Source organism: Oenanthe melanoleuca, chromosome 18 (assembly GCF_029582105.1).
Source record: "Oenanthe melanoleuca isolate GR-GAL-2019-014 chromosome 18, OMel1.0, whole genome shotgun sequence".
In the NCBI taxonomy this organism is placed as follows: Eukaryota; Metazoa; Chordata; class Aves; order Passeriformes; family Muscicapidae; genus Oenanthe; species Oenanthe melanoleuca.
In genome coordinates, this window is record NC_079351.1 from 6950727 (window position 1) to 6975935 (window position 25209).

At 44.6% G+C, this 25209-nt stretch overlaps 2 protein-coding genes across 6 annotated transcripts; one reads left to right on the forward strand and one right to left on the reverse strand.

Annotated features, from left to right (window-relative positions):
• Window positions 1–204: 204 nt before the first annotated feature.
• On the reverse strand, window positions 205–20673 carry ACOX1 (acyl-CoA oxidase 1). 2 transcript variants are annotated; one of them, XM_056505848.1, is made up of 14 exons: window positions 20404–20673; window positions 19275–19434; window positions 10650–10810; window positions 8838–8945; window positions 8217–8336; window positions 6968–7083; window positions 6602–6771; window positions 6146–6308; window positions 5359–5549; window positions 4590–4769; window positions 3874–3979; window positions 3645–3788; window positions 2678–2884; window positions 205–1727 (listed from the first exon to the last, which is right to left on the reverse strand). In XM_056505848.1, the coding sequence occupies exons 1-14, from the start codon at window positions 20516–20518 to the stop codon at window positions 1677–1679; spliced, it is 1992 nt and encodes a 663-aa protein (XP_056361823.1). In that variant the 5' UTR covers window positions 20519–20673; the 3' UTR covers window positions 205–1676. The 2 variants fall into 2 exon arrangements, with proteins under 2 accessions (XP_056361823.1, XP_056361824.1); XM_056505849.1 differs by lacking the exon at window positions 10650–10810 and adding an exon at window positions 13687–13847 and having other exon boundaries at window positions 20404–20645.
• Window positions 20642–24876, forward strand: TEN1 (TEN1 subunit of CST complex). Of its 4 annotated transcripts, none has more exons than XM_056505854.1 (4): window positions 20642–20796; window positions 22409–22511; window positions 22633–22790; window positions 24031–24876. In XM_056505854.1, the coding sequence occupies exons 2-4, from the start codon at window positions 22426–22428 to the stop codon at window positions 24168–24170; spliced, it is 384 nt and encodes a 127-aa protein (XP_056361829.1). In that variant the 5' UTR covers window positions 20642–20796; window positions 22409–22425; the 3' UTR covers window positions 24171–24876. The 4 variants fall into 4 exon arrangements, with proteins under 4 accessions (XP_056361829.1, XP_056361828.1, XP_056361830.1 ...); XM_056505853.1 differs by having other exon boundaries at window positions 20663–21152; XM_056505855.1 differs by having other exon boundaries at window positions 20668–20697.
• Window positions 24877–25209: the final 333 nt, after the last annotated feature.

The window sequence follows — 25209 nt, forward strand, 5'->3', positions numbered from 1 at the left end:
CATTTTGTCTGAAAACTCATTTTTGTAATTTATTAGTTCTGTACACAGCTAGTGCTGTTCTCATTAGCTTATTTTTTAACCTGCTCCTCCATCCCCCCTCCCCAGGCCAGCAGCCTGTTCCACTGGACACAGGGAAGGCAGAGCACTCAGCCTCCCGTGGCATCCTGAACTCCCACAGTACCTGAAATACTCGGGAGCCACAAGGCAAGTTTGATTAGTTTATTTAAAATTAAACATTTCTTTCTGTTCAGCTACTGCACATGGAGCCAAACCTTGGGTCTGATCATTGTTAGTGCCAGAAAACTGATTCAAAATTAGACTAAAGAGACCAAAGCTGCAAAGAAGCAGCTTCTCAGGTGCTGCCTCAAAACTGCAGGATTTGGGTTTATGCTGAAGCTTTTTACCACTTTAAGCTCAGAATTGCCTTTCTCTAGTGTGAAGAGATTTTATGGTTACTGGACAGAGTTACTGGTGTGGAAAAGCAGCAATGATTTTGCTTGGTTGTAGTTGTTGCACTGATTTCCCTGGGCAGCAGGCTGTTCTCTTCCAAGCTAAATTCTTCCTGTTCAATCAGACAGCACTGTGCAAGGCCCAAGTCGTTATCACAACTAAATTAAACAAATCAGAGAAAGCTCCTTGGAAATGCATGGGTAGGAAAAAAAAATTAAAATCTGGACACTTCACTTGGGATTGTCATTTTCTTGACAAATGCCTTTAAAAAACCAGGACAACATCCCAGAAAAATCAGAAGATCCAAGGACTTTGGTCAACTGATCCCTGCCCTCCAATACTGGCTTCATCATTCCAGGTCAAATTTGCAGTTTTTACCACTACATGTGGTTTCTTCCCCACCAAATCAACATAAGTAACATTTGTAAAGTGCTTTGAGATAGTGCTAGAAAATGCTAAGAGTGAAAACAGGGGCAGAACATCAGCACCCAGCTGATTACTATGAGCTGGTTTTTATCCTCAGAGCAGCATCACTGTGTTCTCCTTTGACCTCCTATTAACCAAGAGCTGGCACAAAGGGAAAAGGAGTTTGTGCAGGGCAGTGAAAAGAAGGAAACCAAAGGAAACATGAGGATTTCTTCTGGGAAGATGCCTGAAGCAGAGCTCCAGAGAAGGAGGGGTGTTTACTTCCCAGATCCATCAGGAAAACAGTGCCACACACAGACTCACATGCACAGAGCTCTGCAGGTGGCTTCACACAGCACAAACATTTGCAAAATGAGGAGAGGTGTGACTAATCTTAAAAAAAAATTAGAAAATCAAGACACTGATGCTTTTTTTGAGGGGAGGACATAACTGCTCACCAGAAGCTACTGCCTAAGGGCTGTCAACTATGTTGTTGTAAAGTCCTGCCACCTTTTCCAGTTGACAGAACTCCTCTCTAGTTAGCAGCTTCACAAAAACAATCCTTGTATAAATCCATAAAGCTTTCCCAGATTTTTAAAAGGTTAATTTTACCATTATAATTGCACTTTAAAAACAGGCATCAATCCCTATGCACTCTCCCCAAACACCTCCTCCATTTATAAAAGAGGAAAAAAAGGCTACAATTATTCACTGTCCTACAGCTACAGGATTCATAGGTTTGATTTAGGTGCCTGAAGAAAGGATGCAAACACCCAATTTTCAGGGCAGGGCAAGAGTGCATTTTAAAAAACCTGCAGGCTTCACAGCTTGGCTTGCATTGGCTTCAGGTGTTTGTGGAAAGATTCATGAACCTGCAAGACAACAAGACAGTGGTTACAAGGTCAGCTTTGATCTTTGAAACAGTTTTACCTCCTCACATCTTGCAGTGTGTTTGTGTACTCAGAAAATTTGAATCAGAGGCACTTTGAAGATTTAAGAATAGCCAGATAACTTCTGTATTTCAGGGTCTACATGATGCAAAGCATGAAGATATAAAAACCAGCCTGCCCCACTAGCTTTCTTTGAAGAAAGAAGTGCAAAACTCATATTCATACAACTGTTTGGCATTTTAATTATAAGAAAAGTGGTGCAGGTTTCCTAAGAGACTGTAATGAAGCTCCTAAGCCCCACTGATTTAAGAACTACAGAACTCTGAGCAAGTTGTGGTGGGATTTAACTCCAGCTGCAGTCTCTGGCAGCCCATTGTAGGAGATATAGTCTGCACTCCTCAAATAAAGGCACCAGGAGACAGGATTTACAATTCTGGCTGAAGGAGCAAAGACACTTCAGTTTATTTTTGCTCAGCTGCAGCTCCAATCCTAAGCCAGATATACAACATCTGACACATAAGAACTACAGGGGAGCAATTTATTTTCCCCTCCACTCACTGCTATTGCCTGAAGACTGGAAGATTTGCCAGAAAATGAGCAAGGCTTCCACAGCTACTGTCACTAAGCAGAATCAACAGCAAGTGATAATTGCTTCTGAATTCACTGAGATCATTCAGTTATTTCTCTGTGGAGTGCACCATTTCCTCCCTCAGCTGAGAAACTCAAGAGATCCCACAGGGCTGAATGCAAGGTACAGCTGGGAGAGAAACTACAGAGAGCAAACTGAAAGAAGGTTGTTAGTTTTGGTCCATTACTACTTGTGAGTTTTCTCCCCCCCTCCTCAATTACCTGCTGAGATCACTGGGGCATAATTAACCCTAAATTGAATTATTTCTCTGATCACATGAGAAAAAGAAAAGAGGTTTCTCTACCTGTGTTTTGTTCAGGGGGGATTTCTTTGCCCACTCAAACATGTTCTCGTAGACGTTGCCGTCGTAGCGGCCGAGCACAGATCCCAGGTGCACATCATGGAAGTCAAAGGAATCCACCAGTGCCACTGCATTGGGACGAATGACAGCCAGCAGCTCCTTCACTCGTTGGTTCACTTGGGTTATTTGGGCACTGGTCAAGATACCAGCCTTGAGAAGGAAAGAAAAAAAAAAAAATCACAAATCATAAATTCTTCCTTTCCCCAAGGTCTCACACAGGTCAGCTTTCTCACACACAAAAATGCAGCAGTTCATAAAACACCAAGGATTTTTTTTTCTTCACTAAATAATTAAATTGGCAATTTGCCACAATGCACAAGCAGGAGATGCTCTCCATACTGCCCAGCTGAGCTATTAATCCTGGGTGGGAGACTCACTCTGAGAGTACATATAAGTTAACTGCAGCACTAAGTTTTCTCAGAGAATATACATATAAGGATATTAAATTGTGCCTGGCTTCAGGAAAATTTTTAGTAAGCAACAAAGAGGAAAATGGGAAGACAAAGAAGAGCAGACAAAACACTGCTGCACAAATGCATTCTCAAACTGACAGAATGAAGAGAAGTAATGCCTGACAATGTAAAGCCATTCATCAAAGGATGGGCTAGAATTTGGAGCACAAGATCCCTCTGGAGGGATATCAGTTGTGGAGCACATCTAACTGCAGCTCCTTTATTAATTCCTTGCTTAACACACAGTAGCTGGTCACCAACTGGAAACCATTTCAGCTAAACCTTGGCACATGCCTGGTTTCTATTTATCACAAGGGAAACCCAATAACAGCCGTCCAGCAGAATGACCTTCTGCCAGCCTACAGCCAAGAACTTACACCAATAACATCCATACAGCTTGGCATTTGAAGCACATTCCAAGCAGTGAACCTTGCTTCAGAGCTGGAGAAGACACTAACCTGCAGGAAGTCGCCGGCGTTCCTGCTGATGCCGAACAGGGCGTACAGGAGGCACAGCTCGGTCAGCACCGCGCGCACGGCGGCGTCGCCGACCTCGGCCAGCTTGGCTGTGAACAGCTTCACTATCACATAGTGACAGTGGGCCTGCAGAAACCAAACAGCCTCAGTCAGGGCCACAGGAAGATGAGGAGCTCTCACAGCACATTTCTTTAGCAGGCACGTCACTGACCTCTGATGCCCGCACAAGGTCAACGGAAGTTCTGTTCCAGGCATCCTCCTTGCTCCGTCTGTGGTTCAGCTCAGCTTGCAGATTCTTGGCTGCAGATTCTACAAGCCTGTTTCATATGAAGGAGAAAAACACTTTACATCATAACATCACATTAGCAGCATGACATACTCTGAATTCATACATGTCAGTCATGGCACGAGCTCAGAATTCTTCTCATGTGCTGTAAATGAAGAGGGTGACTGGAGTGACAAGCTGTGCCCTAAAACACCAATAACCACTGCTGCAGCTACAACACAGCTACAGAGGAGTAAGAGGATTTCTGACAGCACACATGTGGTGCTTCAATACCTACTCACAAGTAGGTGTCCGCTCAACTCTCCCACTTCCCTCACAATGAACTTTAATATCAGGATTGTTTCTCTCCACAGATCTCTGACTAGTTTGGTATTTTTAAGTTTGAATATACTTTACACATAAATAAGAAAAATATAAATCCCAAAGGAATGGGGAGCAGAGTAACCAGGCTATGAGGAGCCTCCTACAGCCTCAAAGCACTTAACCCTGGCCCCAACCCAGTAAAGTGTGTCACTTCCTAAAAGCAACACACAGATCAAAGCTTCGCCAGCCATGCCTCAAGAATCCAGCACAAACAGAGCAGTGCATCACCACCACCTCACCCAGTTTTTTCTGGCTCAGCCCAGCCAGTGTGAGCTCACCGGGCAGCACGTGACTTGTAGGCCTCCACCAAGCTGGTGGGGTCGTTGATCCTCACGGTGACAGTCCTGGCAGCCACGTGCTGGGGCTGGATGCGCTGCCTGGAGAGGTCGTTCAGGTAGGACACCATGCCTGTGACCTGCTGCCCAGAGGTCACCTGGGTGTAGCTCTTCATGAGGAACCTGGAAATACAGACAGCAGATGGCAGCTCTTACTCATGAGCTGTTTGAATGGACAAAAGCCCTCAGGCACTGAGGCTCAGGCCAAAAAGAACAGTTGTAGGCACACAATTATCTGTCAAAAATGGGGTAGGGGACAGAAACATGACACAGGTTTTGTGGTAATACAGAAACTTCTTCTCCTCACTTTGTCACCAAATTTACTTCAAACCAGTCAAATAAAAGACTCCTTAACACCAATTTAGTGTTAAGAAGGGCATCATTTGTCACAGGTGCCTGGTTGCATAGGGGTAACTCCTCCCTGGGTGCATGTGATTTTTTACAAGTGTGTTGCTTACATACAGTCACTACATGCAAATTATAATTAACTCATTACCATTAAACCCTTCCCAAGTTCCCAGATTCAGTCCTTGTTTTGGCTATAGCTGCATTCCTAAGCCAGATGTCTCCCCCTTATCTTCCAACTGTCCTTGCTGGCATAGCAGATTCTGCTTGCCTTGTTTCTCTGAAATTGAATTAACCCTTTGGGTACCAACTTTAGCCACAAGGACCATGTGGAGAGGCTGGAAGATCCCTGTGCAGAGTCCCTTACCTGGCTGTCTGCAGCATCATGACAGTGTTCTCCCCCTCGTAGGTGCAGGAGGGGGTGAAGGTGACGTAGATGTCAGGAATGCCACTGCAGCGGGAGTAGCCGTGCCCACCGCAGGCCATCCGGCACTCCTCAATGCCAGCGTTGGCAGTCCACGAGGTGAACGCCTTCAGCCCTGCTGTCAGGGCGTGCAGCTGAGGGGCAACAGCAAACCAGGTTTATTTTCAAGTTTTAGCTCACACACATACATGTTAAGGACTGCAAGTCCCAGAAAAAATAGAGTCAACGCCATTCTTGAGCTGCTCCAAGCAGCTCCTACACATTTTATGTACAAGACTGTTTTCAACTGCCCATTGTCACAAACCCTAACAGAAAATTAACATTTTACAACCCTGACCCCTCAGTATAGTACTGATACTTTGATCAACACACCTATTCTTTGATCACACCCCAGGCACTTGGAAGAACATTTAAGAAGTTACAGCACGAGCACAAGATTAGTCTTAACTCCCAAACAGTACTCCATCATTCCTGGAAATGCACCTTTTGAATAAAAATATATTCCCAGTAGCTTTCTCACTGTGCATTACTCCCTGCTTTTTATAGAGGGCTAAATGAATACAGCAAATAAATGTCAATAGCACCTACTAGACTTGGGGGCTTCTGAAACTACAGAAGTAGAAGACATCTCATGAGTAAAAGACAAAAAAGCTCGATGTCTCTTTTTGCATGCTGTAAAGAAACCTCACACAAATCCAACCAACACTCTGGTTTCCAGAGGACACAGTACCTCTGGCAGCTCAGTGAGGTCCCCCGTGCTGATGTCCCCACTGATACGATGATAGGTGTCCTTTATGTAGGCTCCCACAAAATGGAAAGCATACGCTGTTGCCAGGAGAGGAAAGAGCTTGTATTGTTGGGTTTGATAATCCAGGATCTGGGGTTCTGGTTCCCTAGGGCAGAACACAGATGAGTTAGCACGAGTGGTAGCAAACTGCTACAGAAATCCCATTTATCCCTACTCTAAGCATGTTCACCATCCATCAAGTCAGACTCTCTAAGACCATCCAGCAAAAGCCTTTGGCAGGGGAGGATGTTCCAAGAATGAACAATTATGCACTCCCCAGGACAGTGTTGTGAAACCATACCGAGTGCCAAAGCAGTTATCAGCCACAGCCCCCACTCCTCCCAGTACTTCAGAATTTTCCCCAGCAGTTCAGACTGCCCTGGGTCTCCCTGCACTCACCCTGCCTTCAGCTCAGACTGGTGTCTGACGGCGCTGTAGCGAATGGCGATGGTGCAGGCCCGGGACAGCGAGCGAGCAGAGTCACCCACGATGAGGGAACGGATGAACACCATGGTCCCATAGGTCAGCTTGTCACTGACTGGTTTCACGTAGGTGCCATCTGGTTCAACCTGCCAAAAAATAAAAGATTAAAAAAAATTGCAGCCTGTTGATTCATAAAGTTTGCTCCCTTTTACATGTTCACACTTTAATCTCATCAAGCAGCATTTACAAGTCACCCACAACCCTTTTGGTGCAGTACTCAACCTCACAGGAGCACTCAGCATGCCCATTTCTAACAGCAGATGCTGAAACTCACTGCTTTACCTGGGCATATTTCATCAGCATGTTTTCCCGAGGAATTCGGAAGTTGTCCATTTTCAGGTAGCCATTATCCATTTCATCATAGCCAAATTTGGGGCCAATGTCACCCACTGTAATACCTGCCATAGACAAAGCCACTTGCATTAAGAAATAGTAACTAAACACCACACAAGAGGTTCAATCCTTTTCCAATAATGAGACTGTTTAGTTTTCTAGCAAGTCCTAGCGGTGTTATATGGTAAGAGTTAACAGGGACCTTAATCTCTTTGATGGAAAATTGGTGTCCTGGTTTTGGCTGGGATGGAGTGAAATCATCTTGCCAGTGGCTGGTACAGTGCTGTGGTCTGGATTTAGCATGAGAACAATGTTGATAACACACAGATGATTCAGTTGCTGCTGAGCACCACTTGCATCAGGTGAAGGACTTTTCAATTTCCACAATGCCCCAACAGTGAGGAAGTTGGGGGGACACAAGAAGCTGGCAGGGAACACAGCCAGGACAGCTGATCCCAGCTGGACAAAGGGAAATTCCCCACCATGTGGCATCATGCTGAACAATAAAACTGGATGACACCAGCTGGAGGGGGATGACAGCCTCCTGCTCAGACACTGGCATCAGCCAGCTGATGCTGAGCAATCATACACTGACCACTTGCTCTGCATATTATACTACTATTATTATTGTTGTTGTTACTATTATTAATTTCCCCTCCTTTTCTGTCCTATTAAATTGTCTTTATCTCAGACTACAAGTTTTACCTTTTACACAATTCTTTCCCCATCCCTCTGTGTGGAGGGAATGGCTGTGTGGGTTTAGCTGCCTGGTAAGTTAAACCACAACAACTAGATGGAAATCTCCATCATTTCCATGCACCCTACTATCCAGTCACTGCAGGAGCTTGTCTCTGAAGTTCATCCAGCTCTCTTCCAGGTAAAGAGTGATGAAAGTTCTTCTTCCCGTTTCAGAAAGCAGGATGTGCTGCTTGTGGAATGCATAGCTGGGAGAAACTGGGGAAGAACCAAATCCCAAACTAAACTTCACAGGGCAGAATCAAATTCCAAACTAAACTTCACACTGATGGCCCAGTAGGAAAGATGATTTAGTAGTAGTTCAGTTGTAAGGAAGACTCATTTAAGCCCTGTGATCTACCAGCTGAATTCAGCTAATGAAATCAGCCATGGATTTTAACAAGTCACAGGAGCTGTATACAGAGAAAGAGATTTTATCTATTCCCTGAGTGTGAATCTGTACCTGGCAGAGGTTCATGAGTGCCCAGCTGCCGGATGGGGACAATGAAGGCGTGCAGGCCTTTGCACTGGCCCTGGGTGTAGAGCTGAGCCAGAACAATGGCGTGGTTCGACGTCTTCCCAACTGCAACAGGACAGGAGTCAGCACAGCAACACAGTCAGTCAGACATACACACACACACACACACAGAGTCTTTCTTCTGAGATAACCTCATCACATCGTGAACTAGAAAACCAGACTGACCCCAATGGATGCCATCCCATTGTACAGCTCTGTGACAAAGTGTTGGCTCAAGTCAATGAAGTTGCACAACACAATTTTCTTGACTATTAAACACCAAGTCCTTGGCACACCTGCCAATGAAGCTGAAGGAACTATAAATAATTTGATACAAGCAATCAAAAATTACACCAAATCCACAATGTGATTGGTTCTGAGCAACAGTTCAAAGCACACAGACAATGTTTAGCAGGCTCTGATAAGCCTGCTTGTTCTGGAAGAATGACTGTCTTTCAGCCAACTCTTTGGATCAACTTTCAGCCATCACTCTGTAGATACAACACACATGGCATCACCTCCCTCCCTGAGTTTTTCCATACACCTTCCAGATTTAGACACACTTACGTCCACCTGGCCACCACTTAATGGAGGTGACAGTGGGGCTGTTGAGGATGAACTCCTGTGTAGAGGGGTCATAGGTGGCTGTAGTTTCCAGGCCCCGAAGATGAGTCCCTGGAAACAAGCAAACACATTGTTTTGGTAGGAAGTCAGTCACAGAACAAAGACAAGGACAGAACAGGACAATGGAAAGTGGAACTCCAGTAGTAATGTTAAAATTTTAACTTTGCTTTCAGACTATATATAAAAAGCTAAATATCAACAAATTAAGGAAGAAGAAAGAGCCAGATCACATTCTGGGACTGGAAGTCAATTCTCAGAAAACACTGATTTTTCTCCCCAGAGGTCTAAGACTAGTTTTCCAAGCACCTCCAATCTGACACCTTTTTGCTATCACACACCAGAAGCCCTTTCTCAGTTAAAATGTTCTACAGGAACACACTCACCTGAATTTCAAATGCAATACTGATTAAATTGCAAAATAAAACCATCCAGTTCTCAGCCACAAGAGGAAATAAACAGAGCCCATCACCTCTTCATTCCCTCATCAAGCCTACATTCTCCTCACTTGATGGAGATGATCTCCCAGAAGAGATCATCCATAGCTCCAGGACAGCAAGTAATGGCATCTGTATGCCAGGTACTGATGCAGGTAGATGAAGAGACTGCAAAAAGACCAAGGTAATTCCAGGAACAGTCTTTGTCTTCTGCCCCCAGTGCTTCACTTCCCATCCACCTGTCTCAGAGCAGTGGCACTGCCTCTGAATGCCTTAAAAACTCCCAAAATCACCAAGCCTACTTGCTTAAACTAGACAAGCTGTGAACACTCCTGAGAGTCTGGACTGACAGGGCAGGACAAGAGCTCCAACAGGAAAAGGGAGATCACCTTGCAGCAACCACGTTCCCAAAGCATGGAGGTAATGGCAGACTTCCACAGGCAGCTCAACACAGACTTACTCTGCTGGCAAAGGATCTTCAAACCTTGCTAGTACCAAGAGATTCTCCTCAGACTTGCAGTTACTTTATGCTTCACACAGTCTCTACATTTCCCTTCAACACAAAGGTGAATCCTGCTCATTTTTAGAAAATAATTCTTATCTGCAACTCTGAGATGATCAAAATTAAAGTTTCCCAAGGAAGAATATCCTCCCTTTGAAAATTGAATTTAAAATGTTGCAATCACAATACTGCTGGAGTTATCAAAATCCATTTCAAAGCTTGAAAGTAAAAGAAAAGCAACAAAAAGTCAGCTTGAGACAGAGAACTCAAAAAGCCCAAATCATTTCATGGTCAGTTAAAAAGAACACATGGGAGTGAACTAAGGGGGAAAAGCTCCCCAGAGAACATGAGCATTGGAACCAAGTTAGTCCTGACCCATCTGATCCAAGATTAATCCTGAGGTGAACAAGCAACTCTTAACTTTTTGGCATCTCTTTCACTACCTCAAAGCTCTGTCCTTTTGTCTTTACACTGAACATTAATTAGAGCAAAGCAGAGCCCAAATAGCAAAGAACAGAAGTGCAAAATGAACAGATGCCACCAAACTGACAGCACCAGTGATGGGCAGGAATGGTACTGGTTTGAATGCACAGGGAGCACCCAGGTCCTCATTTACAGAGCTGCAGACATCAAACCCAAAGAGGGAAGCAGCACATGGCATGATGCTCTATTAACCCTTCCAGAGCCTGTCCACTTTTCCCTACAACCACAGCTGCAGGTGTAAAACTGTGGGATACACACCCAGTGTTCTTCCCAGGCACAGGAATCCTCTGCACACAAAGCCATTCTTTAAAAGAGCATTTACTGAATGTACTGTACCATGGCCCATTTCAGTCTGGGCATAAGTGCCAATGATCTCCAGGTTCCAGGCAGGCATGAAGAAGCGATCCTGCTGCTCTGGGGTGGCCTGGGTGAGAAGGGTGGGGAGGAACATGCCCAGGTGAAGGTCCAGAGGCTCAGGCCGTCCACGGTGAACAAAGCTGTGAAGAATTGTCATGGGATGGGAGCATGAAGGGAATGTTATGGAGGAAAGCAAGCATGAGGATTCATGGTGGAGATTCAGGAAGAGACAAAAAGAAAAAAAAAATGATTCATGTGTCAATCAGAATTCAGTAAGCGTATTTTAGAAAGCCAGAGCACTGTCCTTTTCTCAGGCCTGAGTAATAAATTGCATTCACTTTGAAATAAACATGCTGCAATGCATTTCTTTGTAATTAAGCAGAAAGTGCATCTCCAACATTCCCTATTTTTGATGTACTATGATTGACTAAACATAAATCCAAACCAAAAGATGGACCAGACCCTCTGGTTGAACATCAGAGCATCCCTAAGTTCACTGGGCTAAGGCAGTCAGCTGAGAATATCAGTTTGTTGGAGATGTGATGTGGCCGAAGGCAGTGTGCTTTCAACCAAATACAGGAAGTCCATCTTCTTTTTTTTTTTTTTTTTTTCCCATGTTTTGAAGGTAGAACCTGGTGAAGTCCCAGTTTATTTAGCTAAACAAGTTAAGTCTTCAAGGAACTTTCTTTTTTCTTAAAAGGCAAATCCTAACTGGCTGCACTATTTACTCTAATTTTTTTAAATTAAATATCAGACACAATTAATGTACATGGCATTTCAAATCAGCTCCCTTCAACTTCTGCTATTTTAAAGAACTTTCTTAAAAGGACAGTGCTCTGTATGTGTAAGTCACAGTCGTGAACATGAACAGCTTGGGAAGAAAGCCAACATTTTTCAATCCATAAATCACCAGCACAAATTATCTCCAATTAAACGTATTCCATTAGAATTACTTTTTCTCCACATTCTGTCACACATCACTGTGAGGTAATTAAGTGGTCTACTAGGTTTTTCAATAAAAAGAATTAATTCACCATTAAATCTTAAAATATTGACACCTTTGAGTATTAAAATAGTGGGGACAGATTTATGTATGAAATAAATTTATTTGGACTTTAACAGGAATATATATATATATATATACTTAAATTATATGTATTACAGAAAGAGCACTGGTCTGAGCTTGGCTCAAACTCATCTGACATTCTTAGTAAAGTGGGAACAATGCATCCTTGTGTTCTCTAAATACACATTAATATGAACTAGTTCTGTCCCTAGGGCTTCCCAAGAACTGTTTTTTTGATATTTTCAGACTCCCACAAATAAATTCAGCTATCTGCACTGAACCCAGGAGCAAGGTTTTCTAAGCTTTCTGACTGCACAGTGACCAAGCCCAACAGGGGACTAATAGCCTACCAAGAATACCAGATTTAAATGAGTTCAGTACTGGTGAGAAGTACAGAGCTGACAGCCAAAGAGTGAAAAAAAAACGCAAAACAACCTTGTTTTAACAGGAGTAGTTACAAACCAGATAGAAACAGCACAGTATTTTCACTTTTTCACTGCTCCTTCTTGTTCAATTTTCAGCACTGTGCTGTTTGTGTTTTTTCTCTCTGATATTTTTTTTTTTTTTGTTTTTTAAGAGAGAGAGAGAGAGAGAGACTTCTTCACTATGAAACAGGTTAAAATCAATACAGGCTATCACACACATAGTCACCAAGATAAAACTGAGTAACTACTCATCCAGGACAGAGTTCAGTTCAATAATCCAGAGGTCTGTTTCCCCATCACCAGATTTTAAACATCAGGATTAAATTAAACAAAGCTCAGTTACAATTACTGCAGCAGCTTCACTGATGAAATATCAGATAATCAACATTCAGAGCAGGAATGCCAAATGTTTGCATTTTAATTATTCAGCACAGAAAGTATATCTACTTCACTCTATTAGCTCCATTTAGTGTCAGAATATCAAGTTTACCATGAACAACATGAGAACTATAAGGAAATCAACCATCAGCAGGCAAGAAAGTGCAATGATCTAATGTGAAATCAGAAGTAAAACAAATCACTGCAGTGTGGATATGACTGATTTCAAGCAGCTGGTGTGAGAAAGCAAATAAGGCCAGCAGGCACTGATTGTTGCCATCCAGTTATCTCTCAGCTTCTGGTGTTGAGCTGGGTTTGTTGAGCAGGACAGAGGACAGGATTTCTTCCACTGAGTCTTCTACAAATGTTTCAGCAGCTGTAACTGAACAACCAGGCAGCTGGCATTGCCATCCAGCAGTGTCCAGACTTGACACCTCAGGCTCTCTCACTTCAGATGCCAGCACAAGCACTGGAGTCCTTGTTTGTAGACTATTCTTGCTGGTATTTAACAGCCATAATTCCAGGTTCTGTGCTAAAAGACTGTTTTTGATCCATTAAATGTTTTTCCATTTGAAGCAGTGAAAGTTGCTTTCAACAACAGCAGGAATAAGATGGTTTTTTTCTTTGTACACAAGACCTTCCCAGGAAGCTGTACAGCTGCAGTGGAGCAGCATCTGGAGGAGAAGTGCCTGAAGCAAAGCATACCTGACTTTCAACCCAAAATTCACAATCTCCAAGTGCTCCACTGCTCCTACAGGAATGCTCCTGACCTGTTTCTGCAGGCCAGCCATGCACTGAGGGCTCTAGCACACATGTCCCAAAATCAGGCAAAAGTAAAAACCACAATACTACTTTCACTGACATGTTCCAACTGGTTCAAGTGAAATCCAGACTCTCAGGGCTTAGAACAACCTCCTCATTTCAAACCAAAGGTAACAACTACCAATGCAGAGATCAGCTAAGAGGTGCATTCTGGAAAAGACCAAAAGGAATCCTGGGACTGTCAGGATGGCTGTCTGGCTAGAGACATCAACCATTAACTGAGGAATTTTACCTTTCCCCCTTTAGACTGACCCAGGGAACAGTAACAATTGACACACTGGAGTTAGAGAAAAGAGGTTACCCATTGATCCCTGAAGCAACTAACCATGTCCCATTTCGGTTTGGGCGTAGGTGCCAATTATCTTGACTCCACGGACCAGGGGCAGCCACTTCTCCTTCTGAGCAGCAGTCGTTTGGGTCTCTATGGTTTTGTGAAACATGCTGAAGTGGAGACCCAAAGGTTCAGGATAATTGCCCAAGCATGTTCTACAGGAGAGAAATAGAGGGATCTGGATCTCAGTCTTACTGTTACCATGAACCTGAAAGGCTTTTCTCCAACTGGAGCGTAAGATAAATCATCTCTTTGCTTTGTTCAACCTTTTTTTTATTTTTTTTGTCCCACAAGCAAGCTCCAAATGTGGAGATGTCAGAAGCAATGCTAATGGGGAAACAGATGTTTCTTCCAGGCATCTTCTTCACCCCATGAATCCTGCTGTTGCTATGTAACTGGAAAAAATATTATTCTATAAAGGTTCATGAGGAACTTGGAACTAAAAAAGAAATGAAAACCAAATTATTTTCTCCCCGGTCTCTCAGGCTTTGTGGGAATAAATCCCACTGCTGCTGGTAGCCTACAGCTAGGGCATTATTAGTTAGAAGAAATATGTATTAAAAATGAATTCACTTTGGTGAGTGAATTCTTTTTGGAACAGCTCTGTATTGCCCACAGCTGCTTCTATCAGCTGTGCGATCTGGAACTCACCTTCAATTAAAATTACCATTACAATTTAGTGCTGGAGGGAATGGAAAGAAAAACCAGACATTTTAGGTGTGCTTCACCAAAGTAGAAGTTATTTCATGGAAGGAAATTCTAATCATCTAGTAGCCACAATGGCAGGCAAAGCACATTCTCAATTAAAACATCTTCCCTTTTGCTGCTTGAACAATTTCTTCATCTTCAATCTACTGTACACAACTGTTTATTCTATCTAAACTCTAGGAAAGAGGAGAAAAGAGGAGCCCTCTGCATAAATACCATAGTAGATGTCCTGCACATAGCTTGTCAATTACAGCAGCATTTGTGACTGGCATTTTGCACCATGCAGAGAGGAAATAATTGATAATTCAACTGCAGGTCCTGCACAGGCTGTGAAAACCAGCCTTAGAGTGAGAGACAAAGCAGCACTGAACTGCATGTTGCCTGTTTTAAATGAACAAGACTAAACAAGCCATGGATTTTTCCAGAACCAGAACTATTGTAATCAAGTAATCTAATGCTGGTGATTAATGTATTAACTGGGCTTTAAGCTGGTGTGGGTGCAGGTACAGTGTCTCAAGTTTCTGGAATTGAGGCACACAGTTCTTTTGCCAAAAAATACTCTCTTGCCTACAGCAGCACATGTTACCAAAGCTGATGCTTTCAGGGTGACCAAGGCCTTAAATGCTGCAAGAACAGCAAGACAGAACTTTTCAACACTCTTGTGGTTTCCTAAGTGGGTCATTCTATACAGCAACAGCAGCACTCTTTTCTTCCTCATTGCCTGCACAATTATTCAATTATTGTGCACCTACTCTCTGGGCCCAAAAAGGACAAATCTACAGAGAGAAAATGAGTGCTGACTTCGAAACACAAAGTTTTGGGGTAGTTTGGGAAGAGCTTGAATGGGTCTTCACATATTTTCAGCAGTCATTGAAAGAACTCGAGAAAAATGTGCAGCCCATGCTTTGCTGTCAGAAAAATCAGGTCAGACACTGCTTCTTTGAAGGTAATGCTCCAGGAAAAAAATCCCAGAAATCTTCTAAAAGGTCACACCAGCAACTTTCACTGCCTATGAGGAAGTTTAATCACAAGTGCCAGATATCTCATGATCAACTATCACCTTTTCTGACAGGAAGGAGGCAACAGATATTTTGCAACAGGATACTTCAAAAACCCTGTGTCAGGTCATGATGTTTCAGTAGCCAATTGTGCAGCATTTTAACAGCTTCTTGCATTAACTAAGCTGAAAATTAAATTACAGCAGAAACTGTTCATCTCTGCATACTCCACACTGAAGATTTAGGATTTCCTTAAAGTGCCTTTTAACAACTTGAATGACAATGAGAGTGAATCCTGTTTTCCTCAAGACACAGGGCAAACAGAAGAGGTACCAGCTGTGAAGGGAAGAACAACAGGCTTTCCTCCCTTCCTGTTCTGTCTCTGAACTCTTACTGCTTCCCATCACAATTTCAACACTCCCAGCACCCATTGGCTGTTCTCCAAAGGCTGCAGTGTGAAACTGCTCAAACACTCAGCTCCATCAAGACTGATAGTGGCAGTGACCATCTGATCAATGACCAGCTGCTCTGAGGTCAGCCTTGCTACAACAACCAGTGTCACAATGAGGCTGCAGCTCCAAATCCACTTCTGGGAGAAGGCTGTGTAGTAATATGTGCTTTGGCAATATAGACCTTCCCAGATTTCACAGCAACCAGTGCCACCCACACAGTAAAAGGCACTTCTGTGACAGGTGTGTCACTGTCTCAAAGTGCACACAGGATGACAGAAGCAAAGTCTGTGTGTTCAGAGGCTCCAAAGCTGCAGGAACAGCTGCAAAGCCATTCTCAGGCTGCAGAACTGGGTCACAGAACAGGGGCATTTACTTTACATTAGTCTGTGTGCAAACTTTTCTGTTCTGTGCAGCTCTTGAAGTAACTCACTCAAGGACAAGTATGAAGGGTCACCCCAGTGGAGAAGGAGCAGGAGCTGTGTTTGAGCTGTGCTAAGTGGGCTCCAGAGCTAACAACTGCTATGCCATAGCATAAGCTCCTGTTCCAGCTGTATCAAAGTAAGATCAAGCCAGACTCATCCCATCTGCACTAATTTAGCAGTGGCCAGTAAGGCCCATAGCAGAGTTTTTCTACTTTGATTTTGCTCAAAGCTACTCCAGGTCTGAATTTAGAGATGTAAGAACAAATTCCAACAGGGAAAGTGCATATTCATGCAATGCTCCTGAACACAGGAATCATCTGGTGACCAGCAGCTCTCAGATCTTCTCTTCTTCTGTGAGCCAGTTTGTCTCAACTGCTTTTCACTTCTTCATTTAATCCCATTTTCCTCAATGAAGGTTAATCAAAGCTGAAGGTGAATTAAAACTGAGCAGCTCACTCTCTTCCAAGAGCATTGAGCATTACACCAGAAACATTTCCCATTTTTCACGACTTACATTTTGCTGCAGTTCGACTGAGAAAGAAATCTGAAATATTGGCACCTTTAGGCTGATGGCCTTGAAAGCTGTAGTCACAACAGCTGCAACTGCAGTGTCAACACAGAATAATTGCTACATGAAAAGGAATTAAGTATATTTAATAGATCCTCTTATGATTTGGAGTCCAACAAAGCCCTTTGGAAACAGGAAGGAGGAGCATTGACTTGGACATGTCACAGCAGCAGCAGCAATTGTTTAAGTATATCTCCAGGGCAGTGAAGGAAGCAGCATTTCTCCTCACCTACTCATAAATCAAGCTATAAAGTTGGTGAGTCATGTGCAAAGCTACCTAGAGATGTTCTGGAACTTTAGGAAAGCTACAGGAAAAAATGCTTCAAAATTGCATATGTAAATCTGTCCCATCCTTTTGGGGATAACTGACAAAATTTCTTAAGCTTCCATAAGTAGAAATGTCAGTCACAATAATACAACTCGATGTCTGAATCAAGGGTGTCAGTCTATTTCATAAACTTCATTTGAGGCATGTTGCAACACCACATCCATTCAGTTTTCAGCTTGGAAAAATGAATAAGCCCAAACACTTCCTCCAGGTCAGTTTTTACACTAATGAAGTCACTTCCAGTTGGCACCAATTAGCATGTTTGGATATGAGACAAAAATAAACAATTTTGTCAATTGGGTGTAGTTCACCAAATTTAAAAAATATTTAACACTCAACAGGTGGGAAAGTGGGGACAGATGTTAAAATGCAAATGAAATCAAAGGATGAAAAAAACAATCCTTTCATTTCATCCATGTTTTAAGCAGCAGCAAGCAAGCCCACATCCTCCCCTGCCAACACCACACATTATAGTAAAGAAGACATTTCAGAATATTAACAGTGCACACTCTTAGCAAACACACTTCACCTGTAGGCAAGAAATTTATGCACTGCTCTTCATTCTATGGTATTACAGAATAAATATGGTATATAAAATAAATAAAAAATGGCAAATACAGTCAGTCTACAGTAACTGCAATTATATTTTAAAATCCTGAATGGCTGCAATTAGATTTTACCTTGGAAAAAAGAAGCCTTTTAGTTAGTTTTGGACTGTGAATTCTGACTAATCACACCTGACCATTCATGTCACATTAGATATGGAGGCATCTGGTATTTGGTATCTGTATGAAATGTTACACTTTCATCCAATTAAGAATTGCTGACTCCAACATAAGTTTATGGAAGTACAAAACTAGAATGTTTTACTTGACTGCTCCAGAAAAGTTTGTTTTCATATAATATTGTCATTAATGCAACAAAAACACAGAAAATTTGTTAAAATTTTCCATCTGATAGATTGGACAGACTTTGCTGAATTTTCTCTGCAGAAATAAGTAAATAACTGAAGAAACTTCCCTCTTACTTTCAACAAACCTTGTGCAGGAAAAAAAAATTAATAATTAACTTTGGCTGTGCAGCACCTGAATAATTCACTGCTGTCACTGAACTGTTCCCTGTTACCACTGTCCACCAATGATGATTTTCACATTATTTACATTACTTCCACAAGAACTTTCATGACACAGGTCAGTGCAGACCAGTTTCTCTGAAAGTAAAACCACAGTGGACAAGATCATTTTAATTTCCTAGTGCCAATGGTGATGCCCTGGGCCCAAGACAACTTTTCTACAAAATCAGTCAGAGGGGGTTTGTGGTTCATTATTTAATGGGCCAGAGGATATATCCATGGGATTACAACAGATTTCTAGGTCTGTGTAACCTCTGTTATCAGTTTCTGTTTGATTAAATCGGAAAGAGTCTAACAGAATTAGGGGGAGAAATGCATCAAAATCAGGAACTGAGTTCTGATTCCTTCTGGAAAGAATGAAAACTCAGATGTAAAGACAGTCTTATTTTCATTAACTTGATCCAAAGGTAGTACTATCAGATAAACCAAAGGTCAGATAGAACAAAAAGCCTCTGGGTCAAAGAGAACTTCTGTAGCACCAGGAGCTCAGAGGAGGGACACAGAATAGGCAATGACAAACAAGAACTTATAAACCATCTTGGAATATTTTCAAGTATCCCTGCAATGTGACTTTATTGGGTCTAAGTGCAAAGTGAAGTAATCAGCTTTTAGAGGTTTCATTAGTAGCTGAAAACTCACCAAATCTATTCAGATTTAAAGTACTTCAGTATAATTTTTTTACTCCTTTTGAAAAAGAAATCTGACTTCAAGTTCTGTTTTTTAGTTTTGGCACCATACATAAAGAACAGGGTATAATTTTTAAGGTTGCATTTCTGTTTAAAAAAACAGAACTAAGAAAACACAATATTCAGGAATTCAGGGTTTCATCTGACATTCACAGAAGTCAGATTTGAGTGGGCTTTTATACATGTCTTGAGCTTCCTTTAGACAACAAACATAGGAAAAAAGCACAAGCCTAGCACCCCTGGTGATGACTGAAGTACAAGAATCAAACTCTGGATCTTTTCAGGTACCTTTTAAACCAGTAGATCTCCTCAGGATCTGCAATTCCATATTCCCTTAGCTTCATCACCATCAAGGAACTCTTCCTGATGGCTTGTTCATAGCGTTGGCTACGGGACAGGAAGTTCAAATCCTCATGCTGGAAGTCAGGGTCATTAAGAACTAAGGCCTCTGGGGACAGAGGAAGAAACAAGAGGAAAACAAGCTCAGTTTCCACAAACCTCAGCAGGGGTTGAGCAACAACCCAGTATTTTACCTGCTCTACCTCAAGGTAGAGGTATCAGAAAACTGAAAATAAAATGAGAAGTTAACAAAATGAGAAAGAAATAAAAGCCCTTTGCAACCTCAACCTCTGGCACTCTCATGCCACATATAAACCCCATTTCCAGTTCAAGGCACTCTGGACTTGGCAGGAGGGCAGTTCACTGATGTAATACCTGCAGGCCCCTCAGCAACAGCCTCAGAGCTCAGGCAGCCTTGTGAACTCTGATCCCCACGCAATTCCGGCAGAAGGGCAACTTTATTCCCACCGCGCCAGCTGAAAAACAAGGTGCCCAGAGACCACAGGCTTTTTGTGTCCCCTCTTTGGCACTAAAGTTACACAACAGCAGCCTCTGACCAGGGAACAGACTGGAAGTAGCTCATTAATCTCTCATAACCACGTCGTGCCGGGTGACAAACAAATGACATTTGTACTGTTGGGCAAGAGCGTGGTAGGAAGGAAAAAGGAGGGGACAGAGCCCATGAAAAATGGCCATGGAAAGCCACCTCTGACCCTCTGGAGGAAGGGGAAACAGAAGTAAAAGGACACAGCTCTGTCAGGGTCACCCTAAATACTTTCTGGGGAAAAGAGGAGGACCAGGGACATAATGCAGGTCCAGTTCCTCTCTGACTCCTTCCTTTGCGCTGACCTTCCGCCAGCAAACCCTCTCCTCGGGGTCTTCCCTCTCCACAAATGCTCCTCCACACCCCTCCCGCCCCACGACCCCCTCACAACTTCATCGTTCCTCAGCTGCCCGAGGCTCCTCACCGCGCTACCCCCGCTCTCCCTCACCCGCAGGTGCCCCCTGGGCCTCCCCACCCTCCGAGCCCTGCCCGGGGCTGTCTCTCCCCGTCCCCACGGCCCGGGCCCTCCCTCACCGATCTCCTTGCGGCGGCGGGTGCGCTCAGGGCCGCCGTCCAGGATGTGGGTGAGCAGCTCGGGCTGGAAGGTGGCGGCGGCGCGCTCCCTCCGCAGGTCCGCGTTCACCGACATCGCGGCGGCGGCTCTGCCCGATCTCAATCTGAATCCCGATCCCGGTCCCGATCCAGGTCCCCTCCGACCCCTCTGCGCCGGCCCCGCCCCGTGACGTCATTCCCGCGACGCCACGTGGTTCCTGCCCACGTGGGTCCCTCCCCGTGCCCGCCCTTCCCGCGGGAGGCGATGGCGGAGCGGTGAGCGCTGTCCGGCCGTGCTTTATCGCGCTGTGATGTGCAGGGAGCAGCGCCGGGAGAGCGCTCACTGACTCCAGCAGCCCGGCACATGCGGCAGAGGCATGGAGTAGTTAATTATATAAACAGCTCATTAAATGCCGTTGGATACGCGTTAAATGCGCTATTTGATGGCGCTCTGGATTTGCGTGTAAAGGGCTGCGCTTCGGGCTGGGCCTGCCTTAAATCTCTCTGCAAAGTCTTGGCGGTGGGAGTGGTGCATGCATTAGGTAGCACTTTGGGCGGGCACAGGGTATGCTGCGATTGGGGTATGGCTTTTACAACCTAAATTATTCTACATTAAGAAGTGCATTAAATGCACAATGTGCATCTTGTATCCTTCGCTTATCCACCTTGCTGCACAGTGTGATTCAGGAGCAAAACCCGAGAGCTGCAGGACAGCCTTTGCCTTTCAGGAGGTGCAGAATTGACCCTGCTTTTTAAATATTATCTGCGGCGGGCATGCACGGAGCTGCAGAGGGAGGGGAGGTGGGTTTCCACCTCTGGGAGGGTTTTTCAGCGCGCTCTGGGTGTCCTCAGCCTGGCATGGGAATGTGGGGCAGCAGGCAGAGAGAGGCGTGTGCAGGATGGGCTAAGCCAGGATCGCCCTGGTTTCGGCAGCCTCCCACGGAGTCCTCCATGGGGCATTTTGCAAGGTTGCAGCCCCGTGGGCAATGCATGGGGTGGACAAGGGACACCAAGCATTAAAGGCCCAGCGTGTGTGTCAGCTCAGTATTCCCTTTGTTAAGTAGTCAGTGTCAGGGGTCCTTGAATGCCCAGGAACGGACCCACTTTTCTGAGTGGCAGGAGTTCCTGCCTGGGATGTTGTGCAGCTCTCGAGGTCCCCCACAGAGAGATAAAAGAAAGAAGAAAAAAGCTGTAAATGAAGCATGCAAATACTCCAAACGCAGGCAGACTGCAAGGGAGATCAGAGAGAAAATTAAAAAAAAAAATCCCATTCAGGGCACAGCCAGGAGCCTGGCTGTGTCATTGACTGGGCAGGATTAGAACTTTGCTGACACTGCTTTGCATCCCTGCCTTTCTCTGTGCTGTGGCTGACTTGCCTGTGCCAGCCCTGCTCTATTGCAGGAGCTCCCAGGGAGTCCCACCTGAGCCTCGTCTTGGAATTAATCCTCCTCACTCATCACTGTCTGCTAAACCCTACTAGGCTTCTGACGAAACCAGGCTGGCTTGGATCCAATTTATTGTTCTCCAGATGCAGGATCAGACACTGCCAGAAGTTTTTATGCTGCAATAAGAGAACAGGCTCGGATCATTCCTTAAATCTTGCTGCTAATACTCTGTCAACCCTAGCAGCTGAGGCTACCCCTGCATCTCAGTCCCTCAAACTCTCTGAACTGCTCAGTCACCATTCTCCCCACTTCCTTAACCTTTTTCAACTCATCCATAGCCTGGGGGAAGCCCAGAGGACCTGATGGACTGCCTGTAGTTCATACTGGGTTGTGTGGGACTAGGCAGCTCCTCTTAGTGCCAGGTTGCCCTGGGCTTGGCACATGCACTGAGCTGCAAATAGGACTCAGCAGGGGAGCTGTGAAGCTCTTGCAGCCCCCTGGATGATGGAACGTGGGCAAGGAAGGAGTTGAAGGGCAGTATCACTTACAATTTGGATCAAGTACTGGAGAAGCATGGAGTCAGACCTTTTGCTTTACTGCAGGCCAGCCATTGTGTGAGATGCTGCCAGATGCTGGTGTCTATTACTTCCCGTGGGAGATCGACAGCTCAGTCCCTGAGGGGAAGACTCTGAGGACATTTGGCAGGTAAGAAGGGTACCCTTGTCTCCTTGCAGGCCAAGCCTTTCCCTCACTGGCTGCGAACCCCCCTCTTTGGTTTGTAATTGGATTTCTGCACAGCTGAGCTTCCCAAACTGATCATTTCCAGGTTGTGCCACTATGACCTGGCCCAGTCTGAAGCTGTTCTCACCACACAACACAACTTGGCTCAGTACCAAGTCTGTGTTGACACCAAGTTTGTGGAGCCATTCCAAGCCCAAGTGGGATCTTTCTACATGGTCCTGGGAGAGGCTGAACACAGGGAAGGTAAGTGCTGCAGGAACTGGTGCCCTTTGCTGCTCTTCATGGTACCTCAGCTCTTTCAGGGCTCCCTGAGTCACTGAGGGCAGGCTGGGTCAAGGCTCCTCTTGTGCAGTTCCTCCAGTCACACAAGCATGTAATTCAAGATAGGAGCAGCCTGCCTGTCCCTGCTGCCCCTGAGAAGAGCCATCCTTATGTTGGTGAAAATCTGGTCCTCTGGCACAGATCTTTTAGAAACAAGAAGCATTTCAACAGCATTGCTGGGCTTGTAAAACCTGTGCTAAAAAGCCTTCTGGAATCACTGCCAGCCACCACACCGACCATCTTCACCCCAAACGTGGCAGATTGCAGCAATGCCTCATTGCAGGTGGCTGGGTTGGTCTTTGCCATCCTTGAAAGGCTCTAATTATTATCCCTGCCCTCAGACATGTGAGGAATGCAGGCAGGCTGTGTCATGCAGGGCACCCTGTTGGCCTTTCCTGAGGTGCCCTATGTTCCAGCTGCTTGGTGCTTTGCATGGGGATTTAATCTTGAGCTGGGCCACGGGATGGTGAAGCAAATTCTTTGTTATCTTTGCCACACCTGATAAAAAACATTTGCATTCATGTCATAGAAGTCCTCAGTGGCACATGGAAAGCCACACTGGACATGGCCTCTAGAGAGCGACCTGCTAAGCCACTGCTGCAAAATTCCTGTAGAAAATTGTTATTTTTGTCATCCCAGCCTAGGAAGGAGTTGGCCTCATTTTGCAGGGGTGAAAGGGGAGCAGACTGAGATGGTGGCTGTGTCACCAGGGCTATGGTCACCAAGGTTTGGCTCCTTCTGTGCAGCTCCATGTTGTCACTTGAATGCCACCACTGAACTGTTGGTTGTAGCCAGCTTTGAACCTCTTCTAAGCCCTCTTGTCTGCACAGGGGCATTCAGAAATGAGCTCAGATCCATCACTGCTGCTTTCAGAGAAAACCAAAGTGCATCCAGCCACAAAGTAGACAGATGCTGCGTGGCAGGCACTGGCACTGTTCTCCAGTGCAAGGGGACTGAGTGCAGTGTCAGTCACCAGCATTTTGTACCCATCAGGGCAGAGGGAGAGCATGTCACTGAATTAAGCTGCTCACATCAGTGGCAGCACGCAGCCAGTCTGGTCTCCTGAAGTTCTCAGGCTATGGTTATTTGGCCAGCTTGAGTCATATGTTGCCTGAGGGAACTCTCTGTCTCCAAGCTGCTCTGTCTGTTTTCATTTCTCCAGAAACTTCCAGTCCTGTGGTAAAAGCACGAATATTGACCTGCGTGGAAGGGATGAATGTGCCTCTGCTGGAACAAGCCATACAGGAGCAGAGAAAATACTTCAGTGAGAGGCAGGAGCAGAGGGAAAACAGCACATCCTGACTGCAGCTCTGAGACCAGCCACATGCTGGTCCTTGCACTACCATTTGTAACAAATATGTTTAATTTAAATTAGGAGGTGTGTTTGCTGTGGCAAGCACCAAAGTCACTGAGCAGGGAAACACTTGAAAACTGAGTCAATGTATGTGACTGTGGGCTGTGCAGTCCTGCTCCAGGTGTCATGACTGAAAATAGCTCTGGGAAGCAGGTTTGTTGTTTGTTTGAAAGGGTGGTTAAGGAAAGAGAACACTTGGGTTATACTGGTCCTTTCATAATGCACGACATGAAGTCAGAAGAAGAAATCTCTGAATCTGGAGTTAAGCAGCTCACCTTTGGCAGATGGGGGGAAAAGGGCATTAGCACAAAGTTCATTAGCCCTGCCTGGCTGCAGGGCCCATGAATGCCTGTGTTGGAGTACCCTGACTCAGCTGCCACACAGGAACATTCCTGGCAAAACACTCATGTATCTGGATTAACCAAAGAAGAAGAACAGAGTCCCTATTTTCAGTAGCACCTGCCTCCTCAGGTGGGAAGAACTGGTATCTAAGGAGAGGATTAATTCTAACTCTAAAATAAATATTTGCAGTACTCTGAGTACTTGACTTTCTTCCTTGACACAACTAAGTTTAAGAGACCTTAAATCACTATTTTTGAAGTATCTAAAGATTTTGATTGAAATTTTCCTAAATAAAGATGAAAAATAAAGGCAGTCTGTCTTTTACTGATTAAATCCCTCTTTCTTGCTAAGTCAAATGTGTTAGACCCTGCAGAAACCTTATAGATGATGTAAGTGAATTCAGTTTTCCTCCTCCTAAGTACTGGGTGTGTATGGAAGTGGCTGGGTGAAGTTACATCAGAGCCACTCTGGTTGAAGAACGTGGTGCCAGGCCCACAGAGCTGTATTAAAGCATTGACTAAAGGACAGAACATTGCTAATGTCAGATAAGAATCAAATGTTTGTGCAAGAGAGAAAAGACTGCTGTACTAAAGAAATCCCCAAGTCTGGAGTGAGCCATGCTTGTGGTTTGCAGGGGAATGCAGC

Coding starts and splice junctions, on each gene's coding strand:
- ACOX1 (XM_056505848.1), bottom strand. CDS start 20,518: ATGTCGGTGAACGCGGACCTGCGGAGGGAGCGCGCCGCCGCCACCTTC. Junction 3,789..3,873: donor ACCTTGTGCGGGCATCAGAG/GTCAGTGACGTG, acceptor TGGTTTCTGCAG/GCCCACTGTCACTATGTGAT. Junction 2,885..3,644: donor ACGCCGGCGACTTCCTGCAG/GTTAGTGTCTTC, acceptor TTCCTTCTCAAG/GCTGGTATCTTGACCAGTGC.
- TEN1 (XM_056505854.1), top strand. CDS start 22,426: ATGCTGCCAGATGCTGGTGTCTATTACTTCCCGTGGGAGATCGACAGC. Junction 22,512..22,632: donor ACTCTGAGGACATTTGGCAG/GTAAGAAGGGTA, acceptor GATCATTTCCAG/GTTGTGCCACTATGACCTGG. Junction 22,791..24,030: donor AGAGGCTGAACACAGGGAAG/GTAAGTGCTGCA, acceptor TCATTTCTCCAG/AAACTTCCAGTCCTGTGGTA.